The sequence below is a fragment of the Oryx dammah genome, unplaced genomic scaffold (assembly GCF_014754425.2).
Source record: "Oryx dammah isolate SB20612 unplaced genomic scaffold, SCBI_Odam_1.1 HiC_scaffold_19, whole genome shotgun sequence".
Taxonomy (NCBI): domain Eukaryota; kingdom Metazoa; phylum Chordata; class Mammalia; order Artiodactyla; family Bovidae; genus Oryx; species Oryx dammah.
Genome location: NW_024070203.1, coordinates 38,442,541 through 38,469,015, shown reverse-complemented (window position 1 = coordinate 38,469,015; position 26,475 = coordinate 38,442,541). Strand labels below are relative to the sequence as shown.

General features: G+C 48.1%; 1 protein-coding gene across 3 annotated transcripts in view; it reads right to left on the bottom strand.

The window, feature by feature from the left end:
* The window catches only part of CHD7 (chromodomain helicase DNA binding protein 7), a 192,568-nt gene that overhangs the window by 4,666 nt on the left and 161,427 nt on the right, over positions 1-26,475 (bottom strand). For 2 of the 3 annotated variants that reach the window (XM_040261278.1, XM_040261279.1), the window contains 17 exons: positions 26,077-26,256; positions 22,673-22,783; positions 22,382-22,587; positions 19,729-19,928; positions 19,414-19,573; positions 13,397-13,486; positions 12,826-12,929; positions 11,353-11,482; positions 10,873-10,945; positions 10,657-10,714; positions 9,517-9,745; positions 9,059-9,267; positions 8,182-8,832; positions 7,272-7,432; positions 4,933-5,160; positions 4,290-4,733; positions 501-722 (listed from right to left, as the gene is read on the bottom strand). In XM_040261278.1, the coding sequence (XP_040117212.1) occupies positions 501-722; positions 4,290-4,733; positions 4,933-5,160; positions 7,272-7,432; positions 8,182-8,832; positions 9,059-9,267; positions 9,517-9,745; positions 10,657-10,714; positions 10,873-10,945; positions 11,353-11,482; positions 12,826-12,929; positions 13,397-13,486; positions 19,414-19,573; positions 19,729-19,928; positions 22,382-22,587; positions 22,673-22,783; positions 26,077-26,256 (3,456 nt within the window). The remainder of the gene's footprint in view (positions 1-500; positions 723-4,289; positions 4,734-4,932; positions 5,161-7,271; positions 7,433-8,181; positions 8,833-9,058; positions 9,268-9,516; positions 9,746-10,656; positions 10,715-10,872; positions 10,946-11,352; positions 11,483-12,825; positions 12,930-13,396; positions 13,487-19,413; positions 19,574-19,728; positions 19,929-22,381; positions 22,588-22,672; positions 22,784-26,076; positions 26,257-26,475) is intronic. The other variant, XM_040261280.1, reaches the window with a different exon arrangement.

The window sequence follows — 26,475 nt, the reverse complement described above, 5'->3', positions numbered from 1 at the left end:
ACCATGTGAAGAGTAATGGAAAAAAAAATCACATCTATTTGGTGGGAGAAGGAAAAAACAAGGAAATGCATACTAGCCGTCTTCAAATAGTTACAAGGCTGCCCTTCACACTGGACAGACCTGAAGTTAGTTTCTCTAACGTAGAATTTTTGATGTTTTTGTTTAGTCACTAAGCTGTGTCCGACTCTTTTGTGACCTCATGGAGTACAACCCGCCAGGCTCCTCTGTCCATGGGATTTCCCAGGCAAGAATGCTGGAGTGGGTTGCCATTCCCTTCTCCAGTGGATCGAACCCACGTCCCCCGAGTTGGCAGGCGGATTCTTTACCACTTGGGCCACCAGGAAAACGCCTAATGTAGAATACAGAGTGATGAAAGCTGGAAAACGTTCACACTGACAAGACAGACTGAGGGACCAGAGATTTCCATGTTGTACAGGAGAAGGGAAAGGACTGACCGGGCAAGAGTCCCCTGCAACAAGTCTCTGCTCAGTGATACTCACTGGTACATAACTTGGCATATCAACAGTGTAAGTGGGATGCAGCTTCAGCCATTCAACTAAATCCTTATTTTTAGGCGCCTCCTCCCCCACCAGCCTCGTCCCATCTTCGAGATTTATAACAGGGATCCGTGTGTCTGGGTCCAGGTGTCCAGGAGAAGGAATGTTTCTTGTAGGTGGGGTCTCTATATCCTCTTCAAAAGCTTTGGTCACTTCAGCATCCTCCTGCAGAAAGAAGACAATGGTCTCAATTCTTGAGTGGAGAGAGCGGTCCTGACTATGTCCTGGTCCAAGAAAGCAGAAGCCTAGCAGGGTGGGTCTCTTCAAAAGAGAAAAAGGCTACTTGAAATAGTGGCAGTTTCGGAACAGCGATTAAGTCAGAAGATGTAACTTATTCTTCACACTGTACAATTAGTAATAAGGTAGAAAATTCACAGTCCATCTCTGCTCCATGTTTGAGACCCACTAGGAACAGGACACAGGCAGTGGAGTCTGAGCCTGGTGTGCCTGAAGGGGTGGGTAGCCTCTCAGTCTTTCTTGAGAATCCCTGGAGAGTGTCATTAAAAAAAAAAACGAAAATTAGGGGACTTCCCTGCAGGTCCAGGGGTTAAGACTTCCAAGGCAGGGTGCACAGGCTCAAATTCATATGGCACAGTACAGCAAAAAACAAAAGAAATTACAGAAATTATAATTCACGGAATGTTCCAAAAGCCAGTTCACGTGTATATTTTTGGCTTTCTGCGCTCAGTAGAGTTTTGTTGGTAGTACAATATTTCATATCAGGCATGTGTAGCAACACTGGAAGGATGAATTAGTTGAAGCCGAGACCTGACCATCGCCTAGCCACTGGTCCTCAAACTCTGCATTGCAACCTGCAGACGTCATTCACAAAGCCCATCCGCCCAGCCATGCTGCTACCGCTTTGGTTCAGGTCTCCATCACTGGCCCCCTGCATCACTGCAGTACTCCTAAACGGCCCCTCTGATTCTACCTCTGCCCTGTTTAATCCAGTCTTCAATCTGTTAGACAGGAGGTAATCTGTTGAAATGCACCCTTCCTAGTTCAAAGATTATGTTATATCACTTCCCCTAGTTAAGCTAACTTTGTAATTGAATTCCCATCACCTTCAGGATAAAATCCAAGTTCTTTAGCTCGGCTACCAAAGCCCTCTGTGGTTTACATCTCACCTTATGCCCAAGCTCCTCTCTGCTGAAGCTGCCTCCTCATCAAACTCCCTGGCCAGTAACTTTCAGTTCATCGGACACAATGGGTTCTCCCTGGCCATGGTCCCTTTGCACATGCTCTCCCAGCTCCCCCTTTTCAAATGACTTACTCCCATACAACCTGCAAAATTTAACTGAGGTATGACCACCTATAGGGAAACTTTCCCACCTGTTTCTGCCCACACTCTCCTCCTTCCATTCCCATTCTTCCTTTGGGTTCTCAAAATACCCCAGGGGCGCCTCACAACAATGACAGGTTGTTATTTATTTGTCGCCCATCTTAAACACTGCATTCTCTGTATGTAAGCACCTGTCAGGCTTTTATTCTCTGCATCCCAGTACCTGGCACAGGGCATGGCTGGCTCCCACAATGCTGCTGAATGCAGAACGGCTGCATCCTTCCTTTTCACAGCCGCACAGTGATCTCCAGCATGATGCCAACATGAGATTTTAGGATTTGTCTCACTCCACACAAGTAACCTTGCTGACCTCTACTGCTCTTCACTACTCAGTTATTTATAGATCCATTCTCCTTCTGTTTTATGTGCTCACACAAAACCCTCTATAACACCAAATGAGGAACTGCGAAATTCCAACATTTAAAAATAAAAAAAAAAAAAACAATTAAAATAAACATACATTCTCTAATATCTGTTAAGAGTTTTGAGCTAGGTTGCTAATAGGACTTTAGGGGAAAAAAAACTAATAAACTCTTAGAGATAGCTTAAAATATGTGAATGAATAAAGTCAGTCGTAAGTCTAATATGGGGTTTATAATTACAATAGGAAATTGTAATTGCTAATTCCTGATGCTGGGTCCACAAAATGAAATTCAAATGGAAAGATGATTTGTTGATGTTCCCGGAGAAAGGATTTTCAGTGAATAAAACCTATGAAAGCATTAGGGTGGTTCCCAGCAGGGGACCACACACCTAGCAATGGCGTTTCTTTAACTTGGGGAACAATTAGTCAGATTGATACACTGTACGGTGTATTTTTACAAGATTCTAAAATTAAATCACATGATCCACAAAAATGACCATTACTATGACTGGTATATTCGTAATCGTCGTGAAGTCGCTCAGTAGTGTCCGACTCTTTGTGACCCCAAGGATTATAGCCCACCAGGCTCTTCCATCCATGGAATTTTCTAGGCAAGAGTACTGGAGTGGGTTGCCATTTCCTTCTCCAGGGGATCTTCCCAACCCAGGGATCAAACCTGGGTCTCCCACATTGTGGGCAGACGCTTTATCGTCTGAGCTACCAGGGAATTTTTGAAATAAATTTCCTTTTAACCACCTGGATGCTTCTGAAACTCAGACCCATGGCTAGCCCACTTCAGTTGTGTCTACTCTTTGTGACCCTATGGACTGCAGCCCGCCAAGCTCTTCTGACCATAGGATTTCCCAGGCAAGAATACTGGAGTGAGTTGCCATTTCCTGCTCCAGAATCAGACCCGACTAAGGGACAAGTTTCCATGGAAGCTTGTTTGTCACTTCTAGACCTTAATTCCACCATGTATCCCTACTCTTTAAGGTTATTAAGCTTCCCTTAAATTCAAGAACTCAAAAAGGCGGAAATAATAATAGGGATGAAATAAGGAAAAACATATTTAAACAAACTTCTCCCCTTGGCGTTTCTTAAACTGTGTCTACCGCCCAGGGGATGGGTCCATCACCCGTATGCCAGCTTATCAGGCACCTGTGCTGATTCGGGTTTCGAATCCACAGGCTCACTGTGTTGTTGTTGTTTAATCTCTAAGTAGTGTCTGACTCTTATGTGACGCTATGGGCTGTATCCCGGTAGGCTCCTCTGTCCATGGGACTTCCCAGACAAGAATATTGGAGCAGGTTGCTATTTTGGTGCTTTGTACCAGTCTCAGTGCTTTAGAGGGGACCTTTGTGTAATCTGGTTCCTGGGAGAAACTCTCTCATTCTTAATGGGGTGGCACAGTTTTAGGTGAGCAATTGAGACAGATCAGGGCACAGAGATATTCTGATTACATTGCACTCATTTCCTCTGAATTGAAGAAGTAAATGTCAAAATCCAATGACACATATATTTCCTGCAAACCTAAACTAGCACAGACTTCAATTCAGTTGAGATTTTTAAAATACCCATTTACAGAAGTGGGAGAATTTGCAATCACTAGCTTTGCATATGAACACAAATCTTGTCTGAAGCTGAACAAATCTAATAAATACTGGGCCCCAAACATATTGATACTTCTAAGAGCAGAAGTGTTTCCATCTCGACGTTCACAGATTATAGGCTCAGAAGAACACGTGTCTGTTTGGGGCTAGTCTGCCGAGAGTAATCAATACATTAGGACCTCAGGAAGAGTAAATCCTCAAGCTACACGTGGTTCAGGCTGAGTCTGTACCAACGCTCAGCACAACATCCCGGCTCAGAACCACGGCTCTGTCCACTGTGGCTCCTTTGGTGGGAGGAGCAGCTTTCAGACCAGACCATGGAGGGGCACATGCCCCGGCCTGGGTAGCAGAGCCAGGACTCGGCTGCCAGTGTGGACACGTGGGTGGGTGGGTGGGGCACCAGCCCCTGGACTTACTGCACTCAGTGATGTTCGTTTGTGGCTCATAAACAGCAGGTCGAGGCCCTCCACGTTTTTCCTCCTTCCCCGCCTCCGCTTCATGGGGGGCTCTCCGTCCACGAGGGAGCCATTGAGCAGATGTCTGGTGGGCGTGCGGGACAGGCCGGCCTGGAGCAGTTCCATCTGAGTCTTAAAGGCATCAGACACCGGCGTGGAGACGTTGGGCAAGATCAACTTTGAAGTGAGAGATGAAAAGTTTGAGGTAGAGCTTGCTGCCTCTCTCGAGGCCTTTGATAAATCGACCACTTTCTCTTGTCCGTTCTCCGAGACCACCTGAGACCCCCGCAGCTGCGCCACCATCTCCATGAGGTTTCGCCGCTTGGCAGCTCTCTCGGCCTCGATTTCGATCTTCCTCCTCCTTCTCCTCCGCTGGCGAGGCACGGAGAGGTTAAGGGCATCTTCCTGTTGAAAAAATCCCCACAGAAACAGTGAGCCCAGCCTGCACCTGCTGCACAGTGGAAACCAGGGATGAGAAGTTTGGAATTAAACCTCTGAGGCCAGAGCAGCCTTCTTATTTCAAATGGGACCGGCCAACACGAGCTTCCAAACTGAGTCAGGAGAGCTTATCTCTAGGCTCCCCGGGGAGGGCGCTCTTACTGACCTTGGACAGCTGAGGGGAGGCGGTGAGTTCCTCGCTCCCACTGATGCTGGCCTGGCCCACAGCCGAGAGCTCGGCCAGGGTCCTCTTCTGCAGGGGACTGTCAGCGGTGGGGGGCGTGTAGCCGGGGATGAGGCCTTGGAAATCAAACATCTGGCGCCTATTTACCGGCCATTTGCCTTTCAACACTGCTTCACAGATGTTGTCTAATCGGTTTATCATTACTCGGTCCTAGAGAGAGAGAAGAAAAGTCACACAAAACCGTAACAAAGACCTGCTGAAAATGACGAGATGGATACATCCACAGAGATGCCAAAGAGCGGAAAAGGCAAACCCACCAGAACCGCTTTAGTCCGCTGTGAGGTCCGAAGGTGGCCACAACACAGACCACTCAGTATTTCTCAGTTATGAACACTGAGGCGCATAAATGAGAGGGATTACATAACCACTGCCTCTAAGACATCCCCGTGTTTTACAAGTCACTGCTGTTCGGGCTACAGATTGTTGGTGTGTGTCGTTAGGTGACCATGGATGGAAGCCTGCACTCAGACTTCGCCATGTGCTGGACCGCAGCCTCTCCCAGGAAGTGGGACATCATTAGCGTCACTATTAATAAAGTTCAGCATTATAAATGGGCACCAACCTAGGAACACCTAATGAGTGTCGATTTGCATCCTCTACCTATTATCACTTCAAGTTTCATTGAAGCGTGGACGTTAAAAATTTCTAATTACAGCTCTTAGACCCAGTTTCCACAGATTAAAAGGGCCTGCTACTAGGGGCCTCTGGGCTGATCTGGGAAGCTCCCTTCTAAACTCAGTAAGGGAGATGAGCAAAACAAGGGAGATAAGGGGAGTGGGGCCAGGGGCAGGGGGCAACGTCTCTGATAGTACAGTCTTCAGTTAAAAATTTCACATTGTTTCTTTCCAACGGACACTATGTGAGACCAGCCTGCGCCATAGAGACCTTTTTTTTGTGCTGTCTGTCTTAAACCAGACAGCCCTGTTATGGTGATTAGGAAGATTATTTCCCCACCCTGAAAAACAGACCCAAATTACACAGAGATTTATTATAAAATTATATTAGTTAGCCAAAAGAGTAATTTCCACTTTGCTTTTGGTTACAGATAACTACATTTGCGATTATCTCATAATGTATTTGAGCAAATGGGTCAGCAGCCCATGCTCTCCCCAGTTCAGAAGATTACAGGGTTCCAAATATATAGCAAGCTGTCTTAGATCTGAAAGTTCTGCTTCAGGATATTAAAAACAAAACAAAACAAAACAAAACACAGTTTTTAAAGTCCACACATTTCCCTTGTGCACTGTTGTTGGGATTGCAAAATGGTACAACTGCTGTGAAAAACAGGACAGAGGTTCCTCAAAAATTAAAAACAGAACTACCCTGTGATCCAGCAATACTACTTGTATGTATGTACCAAAAAAAAAAAAATGCAAGCAGGGTCTCAATGAGATATCAGTAATTCCCATTTACAGCAGCACCATGATAAGCCAAGAGAAGGAAGGAGGCCAAATGTCCCAACGGCGGACAGATGGATAAGGAAAATATGGTAGAGACACACAATGGACTATTATTCAGCCTTAAAGAGGAAGGAAATTCTCTTACATGCGTTCCCAAAGATGGACCTTGAGGACATTATACTAAGTGAAATAAGCCAGTCACAAAAGAACAAGTACTGTATGATTCTACCTCTGTGAGTATGTCAAGTTCACAGAAACGGAGAGCAGTATAGTGGTTATCCAGGGGCAGAGAGGGAGGGCAGTGGGATAACGGGTATAGAGCCTCAGTCCTGTAAGATACAAAAATCCTGGAGATCCTTTTACAGCATGAAAAAAAAAATATATATATATATATATATGATGTGAATATATGAATATATTTAATACTACCCAATTGCACATTTAAAGAATGGTGAAGACTGTAAATTTCATGGTGTGTTTTTTACCACAATAAAATTTTTTTCAAAAAATCCACACATTTCAATTTATCAATGGGTGAGTCTTCTGAAGCAATAATCCATAGACTGTACTAGACAAATAACCTAAAAAACCTCAAGGAACCAAAGAGCCCTATAAATAGTTCTTTTTTCTTATTTTCTCTGCTTCTTGTCACCTTTCCTATCCTATATGAAAGCATTCTACAGAATTTTTTTCTTTGCGCTTTTCCAGATCATTCTTTTATAAGAAAAAAAAAATCTAGTATACAATCTTCATATACTATGTCAAAGTTTACCTGAAAATTATTTGAAAAATCAAGCTAGAATGATTTTCTTCACCCCATTTACTATTTTGGTCACCAAACAACAACAAAATCCCACCAACCTTAGGCCAAAATGAGAAGGCAAATGTCCTTTCATGAAGGAGCTGAGCTACAGATGGGTCACCATCCTCCATGTAGAATCCATCCCGGGTCTCATCCCTAGCAGTGCTCATGGAAGCATTGCTCTCTTCATCAAAATTCTTCCCTCTAGAGACAGCCCCTGCTGAGAAATGAGTTACTGTGCATCACCCACAACCAGAATCTTTCTGAAAAGGAAGTGTAGAGGGGAAAGGATTTAATGTCTGAATGCTGACGAGCTCCTCTGTATCTCGTACCTACTATGGCTAGAATGGTATCAGGCATTTTGCAAATCCTGTCACTCAAAGCTTGCAAGGGCCCTTGCACGTAGCTGGTGTTACTCCTGTTTAACAGATGAGGAAGTGGAGGCTTGGGGGGCTATGTCGCTAGTCAGTGGGCATCCTGCTGTGGACAGGTCTCGGGGGAGGGTGGTGACAGTCAAGCCTCTGATCCGCAGGACCCTCTGCTCCTCCATCAGAAAGAGGACTAATGTGTTGGCCACGATTCCGAGCTGAAGCTCAGGTAGAAAAGTGTAGCATGTGTTTTATTTTTATTTTTGTTTCGTGGCAGGTACGGCAACCTACCTGGGACTTAGAAAGACAACTGGTTCTTCCTAGATTCTACCCTCACTCTTTATTTCTGAACGGAAATTAAATTAAGCATCATCTGCCTTAAAATTGTTATTGCCTGTAAAACCTTCTGAGAAGAAGCTGGAAGCAGTGCGTTCACAGGTCATAGCAGGGTAAAACACACATCTAAGCATTACCCGATACCATCCTAATGAAAACGTACCCTCATTACCCTTTAAAAACCCAAAGAGGACACGGATCACATGACATGAAGACAGCTGCTGGGGTGGGGCCAAGAGAGGCCTGAGGGTCAGTCAGGTCTTACCTTCAGGCTGGGAAGACTCTTCTGACTTGTCATCATCTTCCAGCTTTTCCTCTTCGTCCTCTTCAGAACCCTTCTCAGAAATGGACTTGGGCCCGGAGTCCACACCGACCTCCACCCCTCTGGGCTCGCTCTTCCCAGCCCCCGGCTCCGCCTCGCGGTCCCGCCTCTGGTCCTTCCCGCCGCCCTCGGCCTCCTCCTCCTCCTTCCCCTCGGGCTTCTCGGAGGCCTCTCTGGCCTTGGCCTCCGCTGCCCCCGCCTTATCCTCCTGACCCGGGGCAGCTGCGGTGGTGGCGGGGGTCTGGCCAAAGCCCAGGGCCAGAGGGTTCAGGGCGGGGGCGCCGCCGGCCCCCCGGGCCTGGGCGAAGCTCTTGTGCGCGTCCAGGAAGGAGAGCTCGGGGTCATTGAGGATGTGGTAGTCCGTGCGGCTCACGCCGTGCTTGGCGGCGCCCACCAGCAGGTCCCGGTCGTGCCGGCCGCACTCCCACCACTCGGGCAGGTCCAGGCTGGGCTGGCAGAGCTTGAGCCGCTCAGCTAGCTGCGGGTGGTGCAGCACCTGCTCACGGATCCTGCGCAGCAGCTCAATGCGGTACAGCGTGCGGGAGGCGCGCTCCTCCGTTATGGGCTCGATGGCCGACGACAGGTCCGGTGGCTCTGCGCGGGGATGGGGTTGGGGGGGAACCACGTGTCACCGAGAGGTGCAGTGGGAGGTCCCCAAACCTGCCCAGCCTCTCCCATCCCAGGCTGTCCAGCACGGCCTGCATCCCTCGGGAACCTTCTGCCCCTTCCGGTCCCCACCACGCTCCCTTCCCCACACCACAGGCAGCCCTGGGGAACCTATGCCCGGTCCTCCCGCCTCTCCGCATGCCTGGGGACTTACCATCATCCGGCTTGGCGGGCATGCGACACACCCGCCGGCACATGGCCACAAAGCAGCTGAAGTACTTCTCCAGACTCTCATCGGACTTCTTGTCAAGCCTGGCAAAGGCTCGGAACTGGTTCCAGTCGAACTGCTGCCTCGCAGGGTCAAAAATGACCCCAAATGTGGACACCACGCGGTAAAAGTCCGCCTCCTCCCGCCTCGTCCACCTGTCAGAGAGGAGATCTTAGCTGTGGACTGGTACCCAAGTAAAAAGGCTTAAAGGTTACTGCTGCTCTCCTTTAAACTGAATCCATAGTGCTTTTTTTCCTTTGTTTTTTTGGGGGGGCGAGGGGGTTTGGTGAGGGGGCTGTGTCTGATGGCCATCCTCTTGGATGTGATTCTTGCCTCTACAGGCCAGGAAGAGAGCGGAGGAGAGAGGAAGGTACCAGGGGCTGAGGAAACCCTAAGACACTCACTTCTGCCGCTTCTCCGATATGATGGCCTCCCTTTCGGCCTCCAGGGCCCGCACTTCCTCGCGGGGCCGCCGCCTCCGCCGGTCTGTCTTCATCAGCGCCTCCTGCCGCATCTGCTGCCGCTTGTAGCTGCGCTGGTAGGCAGTGATGAGCCTGCGTAGCCGGGTGGTCAGCGTGGAGGTGCTGGGCCAGTACAGCTGGCCTAGCTCTGCGCTGCCCTCGCTGTGCTTGCCTGGGGAGGCGGGGAGAACATTCCTGAATGAGAGAACATTTCTGAATGTGTAGCTATGATTTTTGCCATAGGTAGGGTTTCCCATCCAAACAGGATGACTTGCTAACATTCAAATGATAGCCTGGGGAAAATCATGGTGGTGCTCTCTTAATACTTCCCTGTAGCCCAGATGGTAAAGAATCTGCCTGCAATGCAGGAGACCTGGGTTCGATCCCTGGGTCAGGAAGATCCCCTGGAAAAGGGAACGGCAACCCACTCCAGTATTCTTGCCTGAAGAATTCCATGGACAGAGGAGCCTGGTGGGCTACAGTCCAGTACATGGTGCCCAAAGAGTCAGACAAAACCGAGTGACTAACACTACTACTGAGGAAGTATGGAAGTTTCATATTAGTACGGAACTTATACACCATTCTTTCTCAACTCCTTAGGGGGGAAAAAAAGCCAAGTTCATATATCAATCACATAAAAAAACATACTTTGTGCCACAAACTACATGGTGATAATGCAATACAATAATCTTGAACATAAGAACCAATCATGTAATTGTTACCTAATGATTTTATATCAGGGGAAAAGTAGGGTAATAGTCTCAATAAACTGGCAGTTATTTCAGATATTTAACAAATTTCCTGCTTCCCTGAGCTATGTTTCTTTAAATGCTTAAGAGTTTTCATTAACTGGCATAAATCATAAATATATAAGTTGTCTTTGTCCAGAAAAACAGTTTATCAAAGAGATTGAACATAATGATTAACCAAGAATCAGCAGGAGTTAGAATTGTTCACAACAGACAGCAGTGGATGAAGTGGCATTTGGAGACACCACCCTGGTGGAGAAGCTGCAACCTGGCTGTGGGGCCTGGCCTGAGTCCCACTCCTCAGCTCTGCTCCCCCCAGCTTTCAGAATTGTACCTGGGGCGCGTATTTCCATGGGCTCTTCCTTATCTTCCGGAGGAGAATTTGCAAATTCCTCAAAAGCAAAGCAAGAAAGACAAATTATTTTAATTTGGGGTTCTATTTTGCTTTGTCTTTTAAAGGAAAGGCCGTTATCTATAAAGTTTAATAAGTCTTATGTGGGCATATAATATTTTACTGGGGCCATAAAACTGAATGTACTTGCGTTCTTACATCTATTTCATCCTTGAACGGCGTTCTGGTTGGTTTATATTCTGGGTCTTCATCTTCTCTATCAAATTCTCCCCTGTATGAAATGTTTTTAAAAAATGTTTAAATCACACTGATTAGCAAGAGAGGGAAGGAGCCTGAGAAAAATGCTGCTTTGAATTCTGAGCCTGACATCCAAAGCGACTCTGCCGGTATTTAAAATGCGCTGCCGTGAGGGGCGGAGGGTGTGTGTGCACGCAGTGGGGTGTGGTGGTGGTGGGGGTCATGATCATTTGAAAAAGACAAGTTGCAGATTATCTAGATCCTATATTGTGTTTAAATAGTCATCATGACACATAAACAGACTATACTGGTAAACACCGCTCAAGTCCAAATCAGATGCAGCCCAGTGCGCGGTGCTGTGTAAGGACTGAACCCTGCCAGTGGCTCTGACACTCTCACACTGACATAAAGTTTATTAAAATTTTAAAGTGTCCTTCTTACCCGTCACCGCCATCTGCTAGCATGTCTGTTCCTCTCTGCTCGGCAGCGATGGCCTTGGCATCGGGCATACCAACTCGTTCCAGGAAGCACAGCGCGGGGTCAGCTCGCATGGAGTTGTACTTCTCATACCCTGCACCGTCCCCCCAGCCCGGAGAGGACACACACAGAGACAACGAAGGCCTGTCACTCACATAACCACAGCATGGCTGCCTCACAGCAAGTTCGTCTCTTTATAAGATGATGGTTTATGCCCTATTTAAACTAACCAGGCTGTAGTAGCCCATTCTTGGAACGCTCTTCCTGGGGCAGATTTGTGGGGGGCGGGGAGGCAGATTACATTTTCACGGATGTTATCAGAATGACCTTAGTACATACTAATGAAAAAACAGGTTCAGGGTAACTGCAAGATGCCCGGGAAGAGGTCTGACCCTGTTGTCCCCAAGATCTAATTTTGCTTGGCATTTAAAAGGCAGCGTAATGTTCTTCTATGACCTCTGCAGTGGTCCAGCCCACCCTCCCTGTGAGCGGCTTCGGTCCTGCAGAAAGTCCACCGCTAGCTGATACATCCCTGTCTACGTCAGGCCAACGAACCTGTCTGATCAGGTTTAAGATGACGCGTGTCAGTAAGATAACACTGTTCCCTCTATGGTTTTCAAACAGCAATTTGCTTTTTGACTGCCCAGGTTGACTAGATGGGAAATGGCAGATCCCAACAGTGCACTGCGGGAAGATGGCTTTTGAGGCTGAGTTCACAAAACACGGCTGCAGTACACAAGCAGAACGGCACAATTCAATTAGGGTGTGTACAACACCACCCCGGCTCCTAACTGCTGTAGAGCCGCCAGCCAAACTGTAATCATGAAAGGTTTTATAAGCCATCATTCTCCCCCTTAGTCAGGCTGGGCTGTCGAGAATACCTCAGCGACCTCCAGAGACTCGGGATTATAATCAGGAATCGTTCACTGTATATATCATGCCAGTTCTGCATCCCCGGCCTTTCAAAGTTAACAAGGCTGCGTCCCACTCAGGGGAGCCGCGCGGGTTCTCGGCACTGACATTTGTGAAATATTGCTTGGAACAAAGCCCAGGAGGCACTTGTACAGATTAATAGCAGAGGTTAAGCCCACCGTCCACTTTGACATGGGCTGGCAGAGCACAGGAGAGGAGCCGTGCTGGAAGTAAAGTTTCCGAAGAGCTATAGGACAACTTGGCTATTATTAAAACAAATATGGTTTGGGTTCTATTTACAGCCAAGGAAGAAATGTTTTCTTCTCAAATACTCAACAAACATTCAAAAACAGCATCTGATATTTACAGTTCATATTAGATTTTTCGTGCGGGGAAACAGTAGACGCCAAGAGTCCTTTGGAACTAGCCTCATTAATATTATGACTTTGGAGAGAGTGTGCAGAGAGCTCTAAATAAAGACAAAGACACATGGTCAAGATGGGGTCTGATGCAGACGCCCCTTACCATGCTTGAACACTCCAATGAGGAGGGACTTGTCTGCTTCCTTATCCCACCAGTCTGTGGGGACTTCTGCGTGGAAAGGTTCAGGTATCCACACGTCAGCTTCACTGTAAAGACAACCACTGATGTGATATTTACAATAGACCCCACTGTTGGAAAAGAATGCTAAGTGAGGAGCATGATACTCGCCCCCTTCCCACAACAAGCACCTGAGCATCGTGCAGTGGGGTGGGGAGGCTGGGGCGGTGCGAGCCAAGGTTGCAGGAAAGGGCAGAAGTTGGCCGCCTTCCACCGGGACCAGAAGTGAACTTTATCACACAGGACCCTGTTTTAAAGGTCACCTCAGAACACGAGTCATTTAGTTCACACCTTTCTGTACGTCCACACAGACCTATAAACAGGCTTCTCCCAATTCTCCTCATGTCCCCAGGCTGGTAGGACAAACATTGCATTTGAGATGCAGAAAGAGAGATGCACTGAGGACGTAGGAGGTTTGAAGCGCGCCCCCCACCCATGATGTGGACTCCGACCGCCTGGCTGGTCACGGCGAGGAGGAACACAGGCGCGTACCCACCTGGAGTCGGCGCCCTCCAGGATCTTCTCTGCCTGGTCTCCTATCACTTCTTGTCTCAGGTAGTAGAGCATGCGGACACGCAGCAGGACCCTGGAGAGGGAGACGGGGGAGGGGGGGGAAGTTCTTAACTTCGGGACTGTTTGCCAACAGTGGCTTTTGGCAGCTGCTGCTGTTCATCCATCATCCTGCCAAGGCTGATTAGCCATGCTGTATGGTAGGCTTGAAGCGTGACAGATGGTGCCACATAATCACCTCTGCGTGTGCTTTCTGCTGGCTTCCAACCGGCCTGCCTGGCAACCGCGCCCCCTGCACGGGAGGGCCGGCGCTCAGCCCGGCCCGGGCGCACTTCATTTAGTCCTACCTAGCGCAGCTTGTGAAGTTTAGACACGTAGCCCACCACTGCCTCTGAAGTATTGAAGCAAGTTTGTAAACAACTGAGCAGATGGCTTTCAGTAACTGTTCTGCTTCATTATCTCATAAAATTTCCTCAGCTGCTGCCTTAATACCATTTTTGGAAGCACATCAGAAGTTGTAGGAATAAACGAGATATAAAATCTGGTTTTACTACCTGACAATAAACCCTCAATACAGAATGTCAGGTTTTCCAGATTATACAACTTTGCTTCCGAGGAAGGAAGATGGTGGTGAGGGCGGATCCTCGCCGGGCCACCCTTAAGGGGCAGTACCCATGTTTTATTCCTTTAGCTTACATAACCTGGAAGCCCAAATTGTCACTTACCAAATAATAATACAACATCACAAAGGAGATTAAACTGTGTCCGGTTTGCTGAAGTTCTTAGTCATTTTCAAGGAAATGGTTTTTAAAAACTCATGGCATTCTAGGAACCAAATTTTCAATCTCACGTGGATTTCCTCAATGGCGTAAAACTAATTCTTTGGATAAAGCCCACCTGGTAAACACTCTAAGAACTCTCAAGTCTAGCATCTCCTGGACTGGCCCTGGTGTGCATTCAGGACAGACACCTGAAGACCACCGCCTTGTCCATGAGCAGACAAAACCAAGTGCAATTCCCATCACACTCTTGGAGAACACTTCTCAATCCGTGTGTCACGTGTACTACGACTAGTTCATTTGATCCTCACAGTAACTCTAGGGCAAAGTGGGACAAGTTACGATTTCCATTTCCTAAGCTAACAGAACACAAGTGACAGACTTCAAAGTCACAGAGTCACTTTAAGCATGGATCACTCAGAATTAGGCCGTCTGACTCCACCACTTTGTACTGTCTCTAGGGATGTGGACCTTGAACATATCAAAATGGCAAGTAGGGGTGGCTTCACCACGACAGACCACTCCTGATCACACACAGACATCCTGTGTACCACCTGCCCTAGATCGCACACAGACACCCCCTGTATCACCCACCCCCGATCACACAGACACCCCCTCTACCACCCGCCCCGATCACATACAGACACCTGGTGTACCACCTGCCCTGGATCACACACAGATACTCCCTGTATCACTCACCCTGGATCACACACAGACACCCCATGTACCACCTACCCCTGATCCCAGAGAGACAACCCATGTACCACCCACCTCGGATCACACACAGACACCCCATGTACCACCTGCCCGTGATCACACAGAGACAACCCATGTACCACCCACCCCGGATCACACATAGACACCCCCTGTATCACCTGCCTGCCTGTCCAGCATGGGGGCTGCTCCTGGCCAGCCTGGGTTCTCAACAGGCAAAACTCAAAGCTGTAAAGACCTGAATGTGCTCCAAAGTAAGACATCTTTTTGGAAAACTGGTTTTTTATTAAGATTTCTTTCTCTGGATAAGATTAAAAAATTGGCTGTGCCACACTGAACCTGCAGAAGTGAAGTGACAGCGTGGGCAGCCATGCCTGGCACGAGCAGAGTCTGCAGCCTAGGTCTCCTCACAGAGGATGCTCAGCCAGGACTCACCCTCCACCTTAACCTGGATCTTCTTCCATGCACCAAACCTCAGTGCAGCAGCAGTAACCCCAGCAGTAACCCTAGCAGTTTCTCTCCCTTCAGGAGAAGACAAGGTTTTCTACCTGATGAGGAGTTTTAGTTTTGTGGATGGAGGCTTTAATGAACGATTGTTACTGTGAATGTCGTCTTTCTTCTAGAGGAAAAAATTCAAACTCATGTCCAGGCAAGCTGAGTGCCCCTAAGGAATACATGGTGGGTCCTGGCAGGATAACGAGGTGACGAAAGGTGGCCTTGGACTCTGAGGGGTTTGCATGTGGTGAGTCAGGATGCCTCTCGAGTTCCCAGTGTTAATCTTCATTCTGGTGGCTGGTCCCACTAGGGTCTGTTTTCTGGATGAGCATCCAGGTCAGGACTACAGGTGCACTGAACTGTCCCACCCCTTCCATCTCCTTCAACCCAAGACAGTTACTGTCTTTGTCTCTTGAAACTTTTGAAGAGGACTGGTCAGATATTTTCCAGGAGATCTCACAATTTGGGTCTCGTTTTTCTAACTGCTCATCCCAGAGAGGAGGTGGAGACATGGCCAATTCTCTTGAGACCCAGTAACATGTAAAGAGCACGAGTTACAGCTCACGTACTAACCAGGGAGGGTGCCCTATGGAAGTCTGTGATTGACGTCAAAGCGGGAAATTAAAAACCACTGTCTCAGTGAGGCCTGGGAACAGAAGCCTGCCCCCACACTAAACCCCTTCAGTTACGGTTTGTCTGAATCCAGAACTCGTAAGGTTATGGACCCTAATTTCACAGAAACTGCAAAGAAATAGAAGTCTTCTAATAGCTATGAGAGGAGTGGGACTTTAAGGAGAACCACTATGCTATGACAGTAACACTGGTTTCTGAGGTGCCAAGATGGTTTGAGGTAATGGTTTTGAAGACTCAGAAAGGAAAATTTTTGTCAGTCAAAATTTAAGAATCGTGATCAAAGGTGGTCCCTGAAAGCACCATTACATTTAAAAAGGGACGAAAACCATGAGTCAGGGCAACCCAGGAGAAGCAGGTGTTCTCTAGGAAATTATTTCACTGAGGCTTTCGACAACCCTGAGGGAATACAGGCTTCAGACATGGGCGGTGAGTAGGGGGGCGGTGGTCGAGAGCAAGGGCAGCGTCCCTCAACTAGCTGAGGGACCCTGAGTATCCAAGACTTGGTTTCCTTGTCTGGTAAAGGGGGATAAAAGAGCAAGATGACTCGTCTTAGACAATTCAAACAGAAAATCCATAGGAAGCGCTTGGCGTGCTGCCAGTAATAGGTACTCAGACTTCTGTTGCTGCGCTATAGAGACAGACATTTATTGAAGCTCTATTTGACAAGTAAGGAAAGCGAGTCTGAGAGGATGATAAGCTTGCCCCAGGTCGCCCCAATCAGGAAGGGTGCAAGATGTGCACTGGCTATGCTGCTGAACCCCAGATACTGAAACACACGCTCAGAGGAGGGGAAGCATCCACAGGTGGAGGTGCTCAGCAGCTCCCAGAGCTCTGAGCAATGAAGTTAATTCAGGCTCAGTTCCCTTCAGTTATATATAATCAGGTTCTGAAAATAAAGGTGAGGAATAGGATTCTAAAGCTCACAGGTAAGAAAAAATGGACCCAACAACCAAGGAGTCATGCGTATGTGTGTGTGCACACATGCACATGTGCTAAGTCACTTCAGTCGTGTCCGACTCTTCACGAATCTAGGGACTGTAGTCCACCAGGCGCCTCTGTTCATGGCGTCACAAAGCAAAAAATATCATCTAAACTCCCCAGCCCTTTCATGGGAAGCAGTCAGTTGAAGGCAGGATTATATAAAGCTAACCACAATTCTTCACGACCCGGATAATCACAATGGTGTGATCACTCACCTAGAGCCAGACATCCTGGAATGTGAAGTCAAGTGGGCCTTAGGAAGCATCACTACGAACAAAGCTAGTGGAGGTGATGGCATTCCAGTTGAGCTATTTCAAATCCTGAAAGATGATGCTGTGAAAGTGCTGCACTCAATATGCCAGCAAATTTGGAAAACTCAGCAGTGGCCACAGGACTGGAAAAGGTCCATTTTCATTCCAATCCCAAAGAAAGGCAATGCCAAAGAATGCTCAAACTACTGCACAATTGCACTCATCTCACATGCTAGTAAAGTAATGGTCAAAATTCTCCAAGCCAGGCTTCAGCAATACGTGAACCATGAACTCCCTGATGTTCAAGCTGGTTTTAGAAAAGGCAGAGGAACCAGAGATCAAATTGCCAACATCCGCTGGATCATCGAAAAAGCAAGAGAGTTCCAGAAAAACATCTATTTCTGCTTTATTGACTATGCCAAAGCCTTTGACTGTGTGAATCACAATGAACTGTGGAAAATTCTGAAAGAGATGGGAATACCAGACCACCTGACCTGCCTCTTGAGGAATCTGTATGCAGGTCAGGAAGCAACAGTTAGAACTGGACATGGAACAATAGACTGGTTCCAAATAGGAAAAGGAGTACATCAAGGCTGTATATTGTCACCCTGCTTATTTAACTTATATGCAGAGTACATCATGAGAAACTCTGGACTGGAAGAAACACAAGCTGGAATCAAGATTGCCAGGAGAAATATCAACAACCTCAGATACGCAGATGATACCACCCTTATGGCAGAAAGTGAAGAGGAACTAAAAAGCCTCTTGATGAAAGTGAAAGAGGAGAGTGAAAAAGTTGGCTTAAAGCTCAACATTCAGAAAACGAAGATCATGACATCTGGTCCCATCACTTCATGGGAAATAGATGGGGAAACAGTGGAAACAGTGTCAGACTTTATCTTTTTGGGCTCCAAAATCACTGCAAATGGTGACTGCAGCCATGAAATTAAAAGACGCTTACTTCTTGGAAGAAAAGTTATGACCAACCTAGACAGCATATTAAAAAGCAGAGACATTACTTTGCCAACAGAGGTCCGTCTAGTCAAGGCTATGGTTTTTCCAGTAGTCATGTATGAATGTGAGAGTTGGACTGTGAAGAAGGCTGAGCGCCGAAGAATTGATGCTTTTGAACTGTGGTGTTGGAGGAGACTCTTGAGAGTCCCTTGGACTGCAAGGAGATCCAACCAGTCCATTCGGAAGGAGATCAGCCCTGGGATTTCTTTGGAAGGAATGATGCTAAAGCTGAAACTCCAGTACTTTGGCCACCTCTTGCGGAGAGTTGACTCATTGGAAAAGACTCTGATGCTGGGAGAGATTGAGGGCAGGAGGAGAAGGGGACAACCGAGGATGAGATGGCTGGATGGCATCACTGACTCAATGGACATGAGTCTGAGTGAACTCTGGGAGATGGTGATGGACAGGGAGGCCTGGTGTGCTGCAATTCATGGGGTCGCAAAGAGTCGGGCACGATTGAGCGACTGAATTGACTGAACCACATTCTCTAAACATATTAGCTAAAACTCAGTTATCCACATGTCCACAGCACCATCATTCACAATGGCCAAAGACATCCGTTAACCCAAGTGCCCATCGATGGATGGATGAATAAAATGTGGTCTATACACACAATGGAGTATTACACAGCCATAAAAGGGAACGAGCTTCTGATAGAAGCTACAACATGGATGAAATACTATAACAAGATACGTAGAATAAGCCAGTTCTTAGAGACAGATGGTGGGACGGTGTTGTCAAGCGCTGAGGGCAGGAAGGGTGATAAATCATTTAATAGGAGCAGAGGTTATATTAAGGTCCACGAAAAAGTTTGGGGTCTAGACAGTGGTGATGGGCACACAGCTATCTGAATATAATTATTCCCAATGAACTGTATACTTACAAACAGTTAAAGTAGTAAAACTGTGTTTATGCATCTTTACTACTGCCCCCCTCCCCCCAAAAAATCAGTCCTCTAAAGTCAGGCTTTCACGTGACTTGACATCATGTTTCAAGAAAAAAAAAACAATAAAGCTGTGCCACGAGAGTGCACTAGTCTTACTGATGGATATGCAATGTATACGCATACTTGAGTACACGTACATTTAAGAACCAGAAGGGCTGCCCGCTCCCCGCACCCACCGTCCCTGACGTACTTATTGCAATGGTGCTTCAGGTGCTTCTTGTAACTATCCTCCTGGAACAAGGCATCTGGATTGCAGCCAGCCAGCCAGTCGGCATCCTGTACCACTGGGTGTGAGCTCTGGGCTTTCACCTTCTTGCCCTTCCTCCCCCTGGGCACCGGGGCTGACAAACCTAGAACCGGAGTAGTCATGATGATAATAACAATAGACACTGTCCACAACCCCAGTGACCGTGTCAGGGTCAGGAGTCAGGGACACGCAGGGTCTGGGGCGCCTCTCAAGCTCCTCAGAGGCTCCCGGGACCCCGAGCGGGAGGTGCAGACCCACCGGAATGGTTGACCAGGGCCCGCGTCTGGCCATCAGCCGTTGGCGTGATGAGATCCCAGATGAAGCTCTTGATGTTCTCGTCCCCCCGGTAGTGGTTGAGGCAGTACACAAGGATGGTCCTGCAGATGGTCTCCACGTCCTGCTCACTGAGTGGGCGCTTGTAGCGGCCATGGGAGAGGATGTCCGTCCACCGCCCCCAGCTGCAAAGCAAATCTCCACATGTGGACGGTGCCTCCGACCTGAGACCTGGGGCTCTGGTTTCAGAGGCAGGTGGCAGCTTTAGGAGGGCTCGGGTCAAAACTAGCAACATCAACATCAGGCAATGGGAAAGCAGTCCAGGTGGAGAAGCGAAACACACACACACACACCGCCGCAGGGTGGGAGCTGACACCCGCATTTCCAGCAGGGACCTGAAAACCCTCTGCTCCACTCCTCAAGGGCGGGGTTCCCACGTTCTGATGCTGACCTGTCATCTGAGATGGAAGGTGACAAGTGGCAGGTGTGCCCACCCCCACATCAGGAAGCTCGTGGCTGAGGGTGTGGCCGCAGAAGCAGCTGAGCGTCTCCCGATACCCAGATGTGAGGTGGTCTGGGGCTCACATCGGACCCTCGGCCCGGAGTGAGGAAGATTAACGACCAACCACACAGGAAGTTATTAGAAGCATCATTCATTAGAAGCATCATTCATCAACTTGAAGAAAAAAGTTATATGTGATTTTCATTTTGGTAAGGTGCTGTGTAATGTGTTAGAAGGAAATTATAAGGACACCTCGATAATTAATGGAAAGCCACGAAAGGTCTCCCTCTGAAACAACTCCCAAATATAAGCACTGATGTGTCCTCCTGTGAAACGGAGAGAGAAAGGGCCGTGGACAGGCTCCCACAGGCGGGTGCTATGTGAGCACACCTTCCCCAGGCTCCAGGTGCTCAGGGCAGAAATCAGCCCCCGGGCGAGGGGCACAGCCTCACCAGTGGCTTTGCCTCTGCCCCACCTGGTCCTCCAGCTTCCATATTTGTTCTCCCAGTTCCTCAAACCACAAGGTTGGCCCTAGCCTTTGGGCCTTCGGACCCACAGCTCTTCTTGCCGAAAACTTTCTTCTCCCTGTCCGACACCCCACCCTCACTCCTACTCCAGCTAATTCAAGATGTTTGTTCATGCCGCCTCTGTGGAATGCCTTCTTTGATTCCCCCACTTAGAAGTAGGAAACAGCACCTGAGCTGCCTGTTAAAGGAGAGAGGACCTGTCTTTCTGGGGTGGGGGTGGGGGTGCCATGACCATCCTGCTCACGGTCGAGGAGGGAAGGGCTCTACAGAAAGACAGAGAAGCATACCTTCCAGCTTCGGCAGCGATTAATATGCTCTGTTGCTAAAGTCAGCAGCAAAATTCTCAACTTTGACGGCTAAGATTGAATCATGGAAACAGGTGAAGTAGCAAAAGGCTCAGGTGGAGGGTCTCCGCCAAGTAAAGACGGCCAGGAGAGAACCGCCGGCGTGTGGGGATGACGCGGAGAGGGGACCCAGCTGCCAAGACATGGGACGGGCCACAGTGCATCTGCCTTTACTGTGAGCAACCACTGACACAGCGCGCACTGTGCCTGCTGGCATCACACTCCCCCCCAAAGACAAAGGAGGGGCCCTAGGCCTCAAGGAGTCCTTCACTGGGGCTCCAGCAGGATGTGACCGTTAAGAGCCATCACGCGACAAGCTGAGTGTGACAGCACGTGCAGGAGACCCTTAGGGGCGGGAGGCAGGGCAGGATGCTGAGCTGATGCCCACTAGGAGGTCAAGTGCGGGAGGTGGTAGGCAAATCACGTGTGGGCTGGGGGAGTGGGGGCAGGGCTGCTTGTGGAAACAGCACACGGCAGAAGGTGAAGGGTCTGTCCTAAGAGCAGCCCTGAGTGCCGTGGGAAGGACCCACAGGACAGACAAGGGCCAGGTAAGATCCCTGTCGGCCACGTTAGCAGCATGTCTGTGTTTCTTCTCAAACTAATGCTGACCTATTGGAAGAAAGACATCACAGAGCAGAAGTCATCAGATCTATAGAAACACTGTTTTTGTGGCAGGTTTTTCATTTGAGCAATATTTGCTTACAGTCCCACCAGGTACGAGAACATGCTCGTTTAGGAATTCTGATTTGTGCGGAGCACCCTGCCTTTGGAAGCCCTGTGCCATGGAGTTTCAGAGATGGATTCAATGTGGATCCTGCAGTTGAGCAGGAGAAATACAACCCATTCAGATGGTTGAAATGACCTCCACATTTCAGATAGGCAGGAAGAGCTTTACAAATGAGACCACTGCCTTTAACAAATTTTTATAACAGAAAAATGATGAAAGAGTACCAAAAATGATGAGAGAGTGGTAATTTTATGTGAAAGAACACTAGAAAAAGATGTAATTCTGAGACTTCCATTCTGAGTTATTAGTGATCAGCAAGTTAATCTGAGTCTGACATGATTCCTTAAAGGACAAACCCCCTTCAAATCTCTGAGGATCTGCACAGCTTTGAGTTCTTTAACCACCTGGGTTGCGCCAAAAGCATTTGTGTCCTGGGCAGTCACAGAAACCCAAACAGAAATTAGAGTTTTTCCTACACCACTTGGAATTCTAACCATTTTTTGAATGAAATTCCATTTCTCACGTGAGCTTGACTCACCCATAGACGAGCAGGTTCTTCTCAACTCGGAAGCACTCGCTCCTGGCATAGCCCTGGGACCTGTCTGGTGGCCGCCGCGGCTTTGTGCAGGGCTTCTCCTCTGAGTCGCTCTCCAGGTCTGAAAATTCCATCAGCTCGTCCTCCTTCACCGCGCTATACAGCCTGGTTTGCTTCCTCACTCTCGGAGTGTCAATAACCAGGTTGTTCTGAAAGACAGCAGATACTTTGAAACTTCTGAAAAGGAAGCCCTGGGAGAGGTCAGACAGGGAGTCAATATGACCGCTCACTCACCCTCCCGTTTAAGGCATCGATATCCAATTCTGCCTTCTTCGCCCACTTTTGCCAGAAATTTGGATCATCCAAGGAAATATCTGTCCTATTTCCAGATGCAACAAAACTGGCCTAAAGGGGGAAAAAGATATTCATTACTTTGCAATGGTTTTCTCAGAGGTGAAATGCAAAGCAGCTCCACTCATTCATTCACTTGAATACACAGGCATCCATCCACTGTGTGCGTGCCAGGTGTTATGGTCAGTGGGACTGGGACGAAGGACTGTCCTTTGGGCAGCTCACTGTCCAGGGGTTGAGACAGGTCAGGAAATGACCTGTACAGCCTAATAAATGACAGGTGGACAGAGGTATGTACAGGTGCAGCCCATATACAGAGGGGAGCCCTAGCCAGGCTTAGGTGGGGGGGGGGGGAGGCTCCTGCTGGGAAGAGAGAATATGCCCTCCAGAACACAGTGCCCAAACCAGCCTGTTAAAATCCCACAGAACAGGGCTCCCCTGGTGGTCCAGTGGTTAAGAATCCACCTTGCAACACAGGGGATATTGGTTTGATCCTTGGTCCACAGAGATTCCACATGCCGAGGGGGCAACGAGCCCTTTGCACCACAACTACGGAGCCTGTGCTCTGGAGCCTGGGCGCTGCAACTGCCGAGACTCTGACTCACAGCTGCTGAAGCCTGTGTGCCTAGAGCCCGTGCTCCACACGAGAGAAGCCGCCACAGTGAGGAGCCCGAGCACGGCGACCAGAGAGTGGGCCCTGCTTGCTGCAACCACAGAAAGCTCAGGTACAGCAATGAAGACCCAGCAGAGCCAAAAATCAATTAATTAACTTTTTAAAAAGGCCACAGAACAAGAGAGCAAGTGGGAATGTTCAGGATGGAGCATGTGCAAAGGCGCACGGGCCAAGAAAGGTGATTGTGTCATGTTGCCAGGGATTTGGGTGGTCAGGGGTGTTGCCCAAGGTCAAGCTGGTGAGGCAGGCAGAAGCTGGGGCCAGCAGGGCCTCGCATGTCCTGTTAGCAGAGTCCAAAACCCATCCTCAGGCAGCAGGAAACTCTTTGAAAATGGGAATAATCTCGAGAGGGATGAGACCATATGCAAAGTCACCTGTCAGAGGGACCACACCAGTGTCCTGGAGCAGGGGGTGGGATGGGAGGAATGCAGAACAGAACAGGACAAGCTGCAGCCAGGGTTTAGGGAGGAAATGGGGAAGATCTGCAGAAATGAAGAAAAGGAGACAGACTAGAAGGTGGTCTTTAGAAGGTAAAATTAAAGGGGTTAGAATGTGAGGACATGTAAAGCCTGAAGGAGGAGGAAGCCATGAAAAGCCCAGCATTCAATTCTGGCATCTGGAGGTGTGACTCAGGTGAAGAAAACAGGGGTGTGTGCACGTGCACACATGCATACAGACGTGGAGGGACAGAGATAATGAACCTGTTTTGGTACCGAATGAATCTGAAGTATCTGTGGGGACAGAGGGAAGAACCTGAAAAGAGGCCGAAAGATGTGAGGGAGAAGGTGTTGGGTGACTGAGCCCAGACAAGGAGAACCTTTCAAGACTGGAGTAGCTGTGTGAAGTGGAGCAGCTGAGACAAGTGGAGTAGTTCCAACAAGTGGAGCAGGTGGGACAAGTGCAGTAGCTGGGATAGCTGGATATCCAGATGCAAAAGAAGGGAGCTGCACCTTCTCATATCACACACAAAAATGCACTCAAAAATGGATCAGAGACATAAAAGGTAAGAGTGAAAACTATCAAACTCTTAGAAGAATGCACAGGAGCAAACCTTTGTAATCACAGGTTAAACAGTGGATCAGAAGCACACATGATAAAAGAAAAACATGGGTAACCCGGGCTTCTTAAAATTAAACACCATTAAGAAAGGGCTAAGAGAAATATTTGCAAATTACCTAATAAGAAACTTTTATTTGGAACACTTAAAACTCAATTAAAAAAAAAAACATAACTAAACAAGGTTCAAAGCTGTTCAGAAGATCTGAAGAGACACCTCCCCAAAGATGATATATATCAATACTTGGCCAACAAGCACACAAACAGATGCTAAATAGTATCAGAGAAAGGCAGATCAAACCAGAGTGGGCTATCATGTCACACTCAGTAATAGGATGGTGATTAAAAAAGACAGACAACAATGTGGACAAGTGAAAACCCTAACCACTGCTGGTGGGAAGGGGAAATGGTACAGTCACTTTAGAGAAGAGTCTGGCAGTTCCTCAAAGGGTTAAATGCAGAGTTACAGAAGACCCAGCAATTCTATTCCTGGTAATATAAGCAAGCGAGATGAAAACATATGTCCACACAAAAACTTGTACATAAGTGTTTGTAACATCATTCATAATAACCAAAAAATGGAAACAATCCAAATTTCAGCACCAGCTAGTGAACTGGGCAACAATCAAGGTCCATATTCAAGTGGTAAATAAGGTGGAGCCATAGAAGGGGATGTGGTTCAGCAATAAAAAGAAAGAAATTAGTCATAACATGCTACAACATGGATGCGCCTCCAAAACAGGCTAAGGGAGTGAGGCCAGACACAAAAGGCCACATGTTGTATGATTCCATTTATATGAACTGTCCAGAGTAGGCAAACCTAGAGAGACAGAAGCAGAGAAGTGGTTGCTGGGACTTAAATGGGGAGGAGGGTGGGGGGAGGACTGTTAAAGGGTGATGGAAATGTTCTAGACTTAGATATTGGGATACTTGTACATGTCTATATATGGTAAAGGTGCTGGATGGTACACTTAAAATAGGTGGTTTTTATGGTAAGTAAACTACATTTCCATAAAGTTGCTCAAAATGAAAGTGGAAAGTGTGGCACCGGGCTTGGAGGTGGGTGGATGAAGCCTCAGAAGGGGCGGAGGGGGGGAGCTGGGGTGAGCGGGGAAGGGTAGAAGCTGGATGTTGGGAAATGAGTAGAGAGTAAGGCAGTGGAGCAGCAGAGTCAATAACGCTGTGTGGGTTGCTGGTGTGGTTTTTAGCTACAAAAGGAGTTATGGGGTTGCAGCCAGAGAGGAAAGCAGATGGGGGACTTTTTCAAGATAGGAGTGAGCTGATTGTTCTCAAGGCTTCATCAGGAATCAAGATCCCAGGAAAGGAGGAAGGTGATGACAAAGCAGAGGCTCAAGAAGTGGAAGGGAGGGGGGCCAGGACACAGAGAGAGGACGAGCCTGGGGAGCCTGGAAGCAGGGATGGGACAAGGTGAGGGTCACCCTGATGCCACACACACAGAACATAAAGCACATTTTGTGCGTCGGGGGTCCCACTGGGATTAAATCACTAATTTCTTAACGTGCAACATAAAGCAGCTGTTACGTGTGCTTCTCACGAGCGCATTACACAGCCTCTGTTCCACTTCCCCAGAAGACCTGCCTCCTGGGTGGGTCCGCACCTTAGCAAACGTGGAGCCCTTGCCCTCGGACTCGATGGTGATGGTGTGGGTCCGCCGGAGCAGGATTTGGTCGATGTCTTCTTCACAGAACTTGGAGCCCTCGTCCTCCTCATCCATAAGCGCACCGTAAGCCCCCTTCCGGAGAAGATCCTCTATTTCTTTCTTGGAAAGCTGTTGTACCTGTGTTAGAGAAGTATTTAAAGTCATTTAGATAAAGGAAATCAACTCTGAATATTCATTGGAAGGACTGATGCTGAAGTTGAAGCTCCAATACTTTGGCCACCTGATGCAAAAAGCTGACTCACTGGAAAAGACCCTGATGCTGGGGAAGACTGAGGCAGGAGAAGGGGATGACAGAGGATGAAATGGTTGGATGGCATCACTGACTTGCAAACTCTG